Source organism: Pteropus alecto, unplaced genomic scaffold, assembly GCF_000325575.1.
Source record: "Pteropus alecto unplaced genomic scaffold, ASM32557v1 scaffold392, whole genome shotgun sequence".
In the NCBI taxonomy this organism is placed as follows: Eukaryota; Metazoa; Chordata; class Mammalia; order Chiroptera; family Pteropodidae; genus Pteropus; species Pteropus alecto.
Genome location: NW_006431933.1, coordinates 1,713,787 through 1,724,325, shown reverse-complemented (window position 1 = coordinate 1,724,325; position 10,539 = coordinate 1,713,787). Strand labels below are relative to the sequence as shown.

Sequence of the window (10,539 nt, the reverse complement as noted above, 5' to 3'; positions counted from 1 at the left end):
TCATCAACAAGGTAAAGAGACAACCATCTGAATGGGAAAATATATTTGCAAGCAATGCCTTTGATAAGGGTCTAATACCCAAAATGTACAAAGAACTCATACAATTCAATAACAACAAAAAAACAAATGATCCAATGAAAAAATGGGCAGAGGACCTGAACAGACACTTCTCCTTAGAAGACATACAAATGGACAACACTTATATGAAAAGATGCTCAACATCGCTAGCTATTAGGGGAACGCAAATCAATATCACAATGGGATATCATCTCGCACCTGTTAGAATAGCTGTTATCAACAGGATAAGTAATAACAGATGTTTCAGAGGATGCAGAGAACGAAGAACCCTCATACACTGCTGGTGGGACTGCAAATTGGTACAGCCACTATGGAAACAGTATGGAGGTTCCTCAAAAAACTAAGAATTGATCTACCATATGATCCAGCAATCTATCTACTGGGTATTTACCCCAAAGACTTGAAAACTCATATCCATAATGATATTTGCACACCGATGTTCATAGCAGCATTATTCACGGTGGCTAGGACGTGGGAGCAATGGAAGTGTCCTGTGGTAGATGAATGGGTAAAGAATCTGTGGTACATATATACAATGGAATATTACTCAGCCATAAGAAGAGATGAAATACTGCCATTTGCGACAACATGGATGGACCGCGAGATAATCATGGTAAGCGAAATAACCCAGACAGAAATAGTTGAAATCCACATGATATCACTTATACGTGGGATATAAATCTAAAAGCCACATACGAACAGGTCAAACGAACAGAGACTCATGGACATTGACAGTAGACTAGTAGTTACCAGAGGATAGGGGGAATAGAAAGGGGGAGGGGAGAGGTAGACGGGGTAAAGGGGGTCAAACATGTGGTGACAGAAAGAAATCTAACTATGGGAGGTGAACACACAGTGTAAATATATATGTGCCTTACTGTCAAAGTGTGAAGCTGAAACTTATGGAATTTTGTTAATCAATGTCACCATAAAAAAATAAATTAATTAATAAAAAATAAAATTAAAATGAAAGGAAGAGATGTATTGATTCTCAAATATGCCTCTTTACTCTATCCCTGAAATATAGATCGACAGAGAGAACAAAGAAAATTCATTAATGGCACTGTGCAAAATGGCCTAAGATAATACACTTTATGATCTCCTCAATTCCCCCAAAAAACACAGAGCCACAAGGAGAAATTTATTTAAAATAAAACATTTATTGTATCTTTGATAATACAGTAGCTGAAGTAGACAAAAATAACAAAACAGCGTAAAGAAACCTTAATACTGAGTGTTACACTTGAAACCTATATAATTTTATTAACCAATGTCACCCCAATAAACTTGTTTTTAAAAATAAGAAGTCCTAATGAGTAATCTGTATTTAACAGAGCATATAGTTTCTTCTCTTGTATCCATTAAGGTTTTGCAAAATTCAATTGAGTATCCAGGCCACAAAGAAAATCTTGACTAATGTTTACAAGTTCATATTCAACAAGCTACGTTCTCTGATCCTATTAAAACCATATTACAAAAAAAAGAAAGAAAAGAAAGTCAAACTACCTTAATCAGTTAGAAACTAAGAAACTTTTCTCAATAGCTAGGATCAAAGTGAGAAATCAATTCTGAAGTTGCATTTTTTCATTCCAGAGTTTATGAGATACAGCTATAGTCAGAGGAAATTGTATAGCCTCAAATCCATTACTACAAAAGAAACTGGAAAACCAAAAATAATTGAGTTAGGAGTTTGGATTTTACTCATATGTGGAATATAAAACAAAAAGCAACAATCAAACAAACAAAACAAATAAAAGAGAAACTCAGGTAGAGACAACAGAATGGTGGTTACCAGAGGGGTGAGGTGGGGGGAGAATGAAGAGGTAAAAGGGGTCAAATATCTGGTGATGGAAGGGGACTAGACTTTGGATGTTGAGCACACAATAGAGTATACAGATGTCGTATTATAATGTTGTACACCTGTACAACTGATCAAATTGAAAGGGAAAATTATATATTCATAATAAAAAAGGAAATGTTGCACCAGATAGTTAGTAATATAAACTACTTATAGTGCAATGTGAGGCATAAGTCTAGAGCAACAAACTTAAACATTTAGGCGAAATATATAAGTAGGGAAAACATAATTGTGAAAATTAATGTAAAAGCTCGTAAGGGACCAAGTCTATCATTTGAGACATACCAGTACCACAGGCAGCATTACCAGACACACCTCCACTGACAACAGGAGAACTGGCAAGGGTTTGCAAAGGCAGATATAGTAGAAGTCCCAGTCCCCTGCTAGCAACTCTATAAGTGTGAAATGGACATGGCCGCACAAGGACTCAATGGACAGGGAAGGCTGGAAAGGATATCCAGAGCAGGGTGTTGGCAGAGGAGGACAGAATATGATGGACAGGGATGAGGGAGAGACATATAGACCAGGACTGGACTGGCAGTGGTCAAGGCTAACAGAAAGGGCTGAGACCTCATGGGATGGTCAAGGATAGAACAAGGTGGGTGGAAGCAGGGCATTATTGCCATGACACCTTGAATGCTCCTCAGTATCCCAAAGTGGAATTATCAGGAAGGACTATCCCACATTCCCCTATCCCCCATCCCAACATTTTCCCAACATCTCTGGACTCAGGAATATTAACAATTATACAGAAGTTGGTGAGTTGGCTGTGCACTAATCAAGCACCAACCTGATGGCCTGGGATGAGGGACTATAAGGAACAAGGGTCAGGACTGCTGGATCCCCTTTGTAAAGTCTCATATCCCCTGACAGAAGCCCATGGAGCACTGAGTGGGCATCACTTCACAGCCACCCCTGCATGGGCAATAAAGCCTACTCCTAAATGTGGTTGCATCGTCACCCACCGTCATTGGAGGTTTGGAATTGGGTTTGTGGCCAGAGAGATGGGTTTAGGGGCCATCAGTGGATATTAAAAGCCTTGTTCTTCCAAAGTTTATTAACAAAACTCTGGGCAATGAGAGATGAGAGCAGGGAAGATCCCCTGGCCTCTCCCAGGCTCAAGGAGGAATAGATGAAAACAGGAGAATTTTGAGGACCCCTCTCCCAAAGAGAGGCAGGCAAATATAGGAAACCAAATGGTGAACAGAAAAGCACAGAGACACTCTGAGATGCCCTAAGAAAGAACTGGCTAAAGAAACATGTGTGTGAGGAATTAATGGAGTTTCTCCCTTGCACAGGGTGTCAGATATAGGACCTCAGTCGAACAGGGCTCAGCTGTCTACTCTGGAGCGCAAGTCGGTAGTGAGTGGGTCATGCTGGATTGTCTGATGAAGCATCAGGGCCACCAGACCTGCCCGGTTCATCATAGATGTGCGTACCTTGTGCTCTTGCTCATTCAGCTCTTCCAGCTTCTGCAACTGTGGGAGATGAGCATGAAAAGGGGATTCTGGGGTCCTATCCCGCCCCTCAGCCCCACTCAGCATTGTAGCCTACCGCACGCACGCGTTCTAGGTCCACCTCAGCACGCCTCAGCTTCTCCCAGCAGTAGTGGTGGTTGCACAAACGTTTGGGGAGGTGACAGAAATTATCAGTGAGTTCAAAGACATTGTGCACTAGTGGGCAACCACATACCTCATCATCTGGTACCTGTGGGGAAGAATAAAGGATGATGAGGTACGGAGGAAGATAGCAATGGAGGGTGACCAGGCAGGCATGATAAGAGGAATAGGGAAATGGAGGGCAGTCAGGAAGGAAGGAGAGAAATGGGGAGTGACCTAGCAGGGAGGAAGAGAGGAATTCACTGATTAAGTAAAGAGAGGGGGCAAAAAGGTATGATCAAGCATGAAGGAAGAAGTTAAGCAGCAATGGAAGAGTGGAGATGATTGGGCAGGAAGGACAGAAGAATACAGAAATCAAACAAGAAGGAAAGGAAGGGTGGAGGGGAGGTCTGACAAAGAAAAGTAGATGGATGAGGGTTGGTAAGGTGTGGAGGAGGTGAAGAATGAGGCAGAGGGGGTGGGAAGGATGGGGGCTGGTTAAACAAGGAGGAAGAAAAGATTTAGGAGATGACAGGGACAAGATCATTGGGGCAGTGAGGCAGGAAGAATAAGAATGGAGGGAAGTCAGAGAGTGAAGAAGTGAGGATTTGAAGGTGGCCGTACAGAGAGGAAGGGAGGAATGTAGGGCAGTCGGTCAGGGGGTGGGAAAGGAATGGAGAATGGTCAAGCAAGGAAAAGAGAAGAATGGGGAATAATTATGCAGTGAAGAGCAGAGGAATAGAGGGTGAACGGGCATAGAGAGAGAAATGTGGAGTAAAGTCAAGCAAGAAGGGTATGAATAAACAGCAGTCAGGCAGAGGAAAGAAAAGAATAGAAGGTGATTGGGCAGTGAGGAGGAGGGAATGTGGGGTGGTCAGAAAGGGAGGAGGGAATACATAGGGGTTGATCAAGAGGTATGAAGGCAGTCATGCAGAAGGAAGAAAGAAACAGTCAGTCAAGCAGGGAGGAAGAGAGGAATAGGTTGGTCAGGCAAAGAAGGAAAGAATGGAGAATGGTGAGGTACGGAAAGAAGAGTCTTACCTTGGGGTCCGTCGAATGCTCAGGACATAGCACCTGGAGCCGCTTACAGTATCTCTTACTCTGTGGATCATAAATGTCACAGAAGAGCCTCGTAGCCCTGGGAAGAGTTTGAAAGTGAGGTGCTAAGGGTCAGGAGGAGGGAGGTCTCACCCTGAACCCTGCCAACACTCCCTCAACCTCTCCGATACCATGCCCTTAACACACGCACTTTGGCCTGAGCCCACCCACATCCTGCCTCTGATCTTGCCCACCGGCTCTTGACCCTGTCCACATCATGCCTTTGACACTGACTAGCACCCACACTCACCCCTCAATGCAAGTGGGGTACGAGGACCCGAAGGACGATTTGCACTCATACTGGTGGGGGAAAAAAAGATTACAAATGGGAGAAACTGGGTGTACACTGCATGCTTTCTCATGACAAAGCCAAATAACACATTTGTCCCCTGTGGACCTTTTGCTCCTGTCTGCCCAGCCAGTGCCCCCACCACCACCGCCACCATTGGCTGATGTCCCAATCTTCACCCTCATACTGGGTTACAAGAAAAGCACAAATGGGTAGAGCCATGGATGTTATGTTTTATTCCCTTCTACAACAAACACCCAAGCACCAAACCTGCCCCCTCACCATGAACTGTACCCAGCCAAAAGCATCCTTGCCCCATCTGCCCCTTGCCAATGATCCAACCTTGGTGAAGCAGCGCTCCATGTGACGCAGGGCAGCATGCATACTGGTGGGTTGCCCACAGGAGACACAGAAGATCTGTAGACAGCCGCTGCCCCTACCACCTTTGGTGCTCTGCACAGGACAGTGGAGGAGTCAGTGAAGCAATGCAGAGTAGGATGGGCAGATACCTTTCTGCTACACCCCACCTATTCCCACTCACCTCCTCATCATTGCACACCGCCTGCTGCTTGCCACGCAGAATGATGGCCTCAAGTTCGTGGAAATGACGTTCCATGTTCTTCAGGTGGGTTTGGGTGTCCTGCTGCTCACGGTGGATGCGCTCGAGCATTTTCTTGCCATGCTCCTCAGCAATGCAGGGGCTCTTCTTCCACTGTTCAATGCGCTGGGGCAGGATCTTATAGATGCGACTGGAAGGGGAATGGGTAGGTGGAAGTAATAAAAGAAATGGATAAGTGACCAAATGGTGAATATACAGAATAAATGGTAGATTAGTGAATGCTGGTGAATGGGTGATTGAATGGTGGATGGGTAGGTAGATGGCTGGGTGGGTAAATGACTATAAGGGTGGATAAGTGGGCTGGTAGATGGAATGTGAATGGATGGTTCAGTGGGTGGGTGGCTGTAAGAGTGAGTGGGTGGATGAATGGTGGATGAATGGGTAGAGAGTGGATGGATTTACAGATGGCATGGATCATGCCCTACTCCAAATCTTGTTGCTTAACCCCCAGGTCCACTCACTTAGCTGCCAGCTTCATGCCACAGTCATCTGAACAGTATTTGGAGCCTGGCCGGGTAGGATAGACACAGCCAGGTCCCAGGCACTGCTGCAGTGAGGCTGGGTCTTTGGCATCCATCTGCTCTGGATGTTTCCACTCTTCCATGAACTTCTGCTTCTGCCTCTGCTTCTTCTTCTGTGGGACAAGAGTAGTCAGGGTAGTGGTAGGGGAGTCAATATCAGTCCCCTAACCCTGCATCCCTGCCCTGCATTCTGCTCCTGACCTCTATTTCCATGCCCCCCATTCCACCATTTCTGTCACTTTCCACTCCACTTTTTTCTTCAAATTCTCCATTTTCTTCACATTTCCTGTCTGCTTCTGCAGTGCAAGATCCAGGAACAGGAACTCCTCAGTGTCACTCATTCAGGGCTGCAGGCCACGAAAATGCTGACAGGTCTTCCCAACTTGTTTCTTAATTGGTCTTTGGATGCTCCCTACCTCTTCTCTCCTCATTGCTGGCCATCCTTCTGTCTTCAATGTCTCCATCCTTCTACCCAGGGGCCCTGCCATACACTCATCAAACTTTGATTGCCAAAAGTCCCCTATGCAAAAGTCCCAGTATAGGTTTCACTCCTGAGGCAAGTCCTTTTTAGACAACAGCTGGGGTGTGGCTGTTGTCTGAGGTGCTTCCTTTACTTCCAATGGCACTGTCGCCATCTGTACTTCTGGGATAGTGTGGACTTCTGCAGTTGAGGCAACTGTGGTTGAGTGGGCAGTTGCCAGTGGGACCATGGCAAGGTCTCTGAAGATATTATAGGCAAGTGCTGAGGGGCAGACCCTCACACCAGCTCCACTTCCCCATCCACCCTGTGTCCTGGACTCACCAGAGACCAGAGATTACAAATAGGGTTCCTGTGTTGGTGGGAAGAGAGCTCTGGGTCAGTACTAAGTGGATGGGGACAGGCTTACCCTTGTCTAACACTCCTGGCTTCACCTTCTAGCCAATGTGTTGGGGGCCCACTGTACCTGCCTGGATACACTAGGTCTTGCCTGCCTGGGAATGACTGGCACTATCTGGTCCTGCTTTCCCGCCTTATCCAGATACATCTGGCTGGTCCACCTGGCCCCATTTTGCCCACCTAAATGCATATGGCCCTGCCTATCTGCCCAGAAAAGCTAGACTCCACCCCCTTACACTTGCTTGGCTGAGCCTGCCCTGCCCCACCCTCCAGAACACACCTACTACCTGCTTGTCCTGCACCATGGTCCCAGTCAAGCCACCTCTGCCCAGCCCACCCAAACATACATGGCCCTGCCGCTCAGACATGCTCTGCCTACTTGCGTTCCTAGTCTCTCCAGGCCCTGTCTGCTTGACCGTGCCTCTGGAACACATTCTGTCTTGCTTTACGTTCCCAGCCCTGTGGCACCGATACACTGCACCAGGGCATACCCAGCCCTGTCCCGTGCCAGGCCCTGCCCCCTTCCCAGAAGCGCAGCCTCATATGCCCCTCCCCCATTCCGCATGTAGCCAGTTCTGCCTTACTCTCTGCGTATTATGCTGTGCCAAGCCCTGTCCCTCCTCCCCGCTTGCATATGCCAGGCTGTGCTGTGTTTGCCGTGACTCACTCACCTAGAACAACTTTACAATATTCTGAAACGTACTCCTACCAGTACCCAGTAACGCCAAGTAAAATATATAAATATACACATTTTTAAAAAATATGTGTATGCATACACACCGAAAGAATATACCCATTTTCAATAAGACAGTTACCAACTGAGGAGCTCATACTATTTTCAAGCTAGAAATGTAATATTAATAAAACCGTAGTCTTAGCCTTAAAGGAGTCTAAACATATTCCAATGAATAAGTATCACACATGGCGCAGATAAGTTGCATTAGAAATTAATAAAATGCTTAACTTTTTAAAATTGAAAAGGCGCGTCTAAATAACTCTTAATAAAAAGAAAACTAACAGAAATTTGCAAACAGTTAGAACGTAACAAGAACGGAAATAATGCATACCCAACTGTGGCCTTAGATGGAACTCCAAGATGAGAATATGAGACAAGAAAGACGGAAATTACCGACTGGAGCATTCGACTCAAATTAGAACAAGTCTCTATTCTGACTCCAAAGACCCCCATTATCAGCACCGAAATCTCCTCACCCACCCCTCTGATCACAAAACCCATAGTCCCTGACAAAGTCATTTAAAAAAAATTACCTTTGCTCTCAACATTGAGCCACTATCCTGTGGAGAGCCTGGTATCAAGTGCTGTGAAAAGGCTAGCCGAACTACTTCTGCTCTTCTATCAATTCTAGTTCCACCCTGTCTTAAATGTGTTGCGTTTGCGCTTGCTCAAGACCTCCTGCAGAGCTGTGAACTCTCCCTAAGTTCAAGGAAAATGTTACAGAGAAACCATATAAGCTCATGCCAGTTTGCAGAGCACTACCACAGGCTTATATGGGTACACGTGTCTCTTTTGCAGCTAGCACTTCACTGTTCTATGTATTACAGTGATCGATCATCGCATTATTGAATATGATAGGAAATTGATCCTCTTATCATTTCAAATTATTTTGAATAATTTCATATTATTACTATTTTACTATCTGCTATTATTTTAGTGATGAGGTAGGCGATGAGAAAAACAACATAAATCCATTTTAAAAGTCAAGAACGTAGAAAAATTTTATAGGAAGGGCAGAAAATATAGCACAATGTAAGACTGTAGGATAAGTTCATATTTTATTACATAATCAGTAATAAAAATTGTTAATGGAGTAAATCCTCCAGTTAAAGTTAAAGATGGTCATTCTGGATGAAAATTAAGAAGTCTAGCCATATGCTGTTTATGCCAAACCTAGCAAATAATAATTATACAGAAATATTTGGAATAAAGGAATGGAAGAAAATTTTCTAGGCACATGCTAATCAAAATATAGCAAGGTCAGTTATATTAATATCAGACTAAAAGGACTAAACCAAAAAGCATTAATTGGGATTGAAAGGGTCATTTCATAATTATGTGATTCATCATGAATATATAACTATTTCAATCTTACATTCAATTAGATGGTGTAAAATCTAAAGAAAATATATTAGAACAAAAGCTAAAATAGGAAAAATATTTTCATTGTGGAAGATTAAAATCACTCTGCTCTTTTAAATATCAGCTTTGCAATTGTCTGGGCAGCTTGCTCTGCTTACTTTCTATCTGGATAACCAGCCTCTCTTCTGAATGAACTTATGGACATAATTATAATAGCAAGGATATTCCTTTTATTTTAATCTTGAAATTAAGAAGGAAATGGGGACATTGTCTGAAACCCTCACACATGCTTTGTATCTATCCTACTCACTAGAAATAAAGACAGGGACAATGATGGTTTTGGTCACTGATGGTTTCCCAATGCCAGTTTACTCCCTGGCACACAGGGGTGTCCAGTAGCCATTGGTGATCAAAAGAATACATCAGGGCCCCTGCCCCTCTGGTGTTGTTGCAAAATGGCAAATTATGGTACTATATCTGGCTCCATATTAGTTCTTGAAGATAAATGCAAATATATGTTATAATTTACATTAGTTACATTTAACTAATCATTGACAAGAAAAGCAAAGTAAAAAAATGTTAAGACCTTCCTGTTAGGAAGCTGCTTTCCCTGATTCAAACCTGGCACCTAATGACAGTCTCCCTAGCTAAATCCTCACAGCTTATATCAAACCCAGTTTAGGGATTGAGGCAGGAGGTGAAAAATCCAAGCTCAACTCAGAAGCAGTCTGTGAATTCTAAAAAAACAGCATTATCTCTCTATGGCCATGAAAGTTTATAAGTACTACTTGTGGTGCCCAAGATAATGTTTTAACTTCCCTTTGAATTATTTTTCATCACTGTGGCCCACCCAAATGAGTCTTGGACAGCTTTTTGCTTTTTTTAACTCAAACTTCAGACCTACTTCTCCAATGTCTCATATCTCTTTACTGCGTTTTTCTTTTATTCCCAATTCCACAACCTTAGTTTAAGTTTCTCATATTTTACATTATAATGAACTCCTGCCACTGAAATGTGGCTGGCCAATCAATTTTGCTCTAGGGTTGTTTTCTCAAAGGGCCACAGATGAAGAAATATGTCCACCATCCTCCTTGGGAATTTTCCTTGGAAACCCAGGGTGTTCAGAATCAGTCCTCTACAATATGATGTATTCTTCAAAGTTCTCCATGAAAAGGGCCCCAGTTTCCTGTGACAGACAAGTACTCTTCCCAGGCCCTCCAGGTGTTGAACACTTAGGGCATCCTGGATATTAACTCACTTGTCAATCCAGCATGGGCTTCTACATTATGAGCTTTTGCTCAGGCCTGTCCTTCTCTCTTGCTAATTCTGGCTTACCCTTCAAAACTCAGCTTAGTATCTCCAATTGGGAAGTTACCTCAACTTCTTTCCAACTGGGTGACCTGCTTATCTCTTTCTTTATGTTGATGAAGATTTTTTTTATTAACTTAATTTGTGTGACATTGGATAATTAAATTATAGAGGTTTCAAAGTGTACAATTCAAT

General features: G+C 43.6%; 1 protein-coding gene across 1 annotated transcript; it reads right to left on the bottom strand.

The window, feature by feature from the left end:
* Positions 1–3,267: 3,267 nt before the first annotated feature.
* Positions 3,268–6,696, bottom strand: LOC102881692 (CXXC-type zinc finger protein 1-like). The gene is given in 9 exon segments (XM_015585555.1): positions 3,268–3,414; positions 3,491–3,643; positions 4,576–4,672; positions 4,883–4,932; positions 5,264–5,374; positions 5,463–5,670; positions 6,002–6,174; positions 6,289–6,408; positions 6,547–6,696. Coding segments are annotated over 9 exon segments (1,209 nt in total).
* Between the last annotated feature and the right edge of the window lie 3,843 nt (positions 6,697–10,539).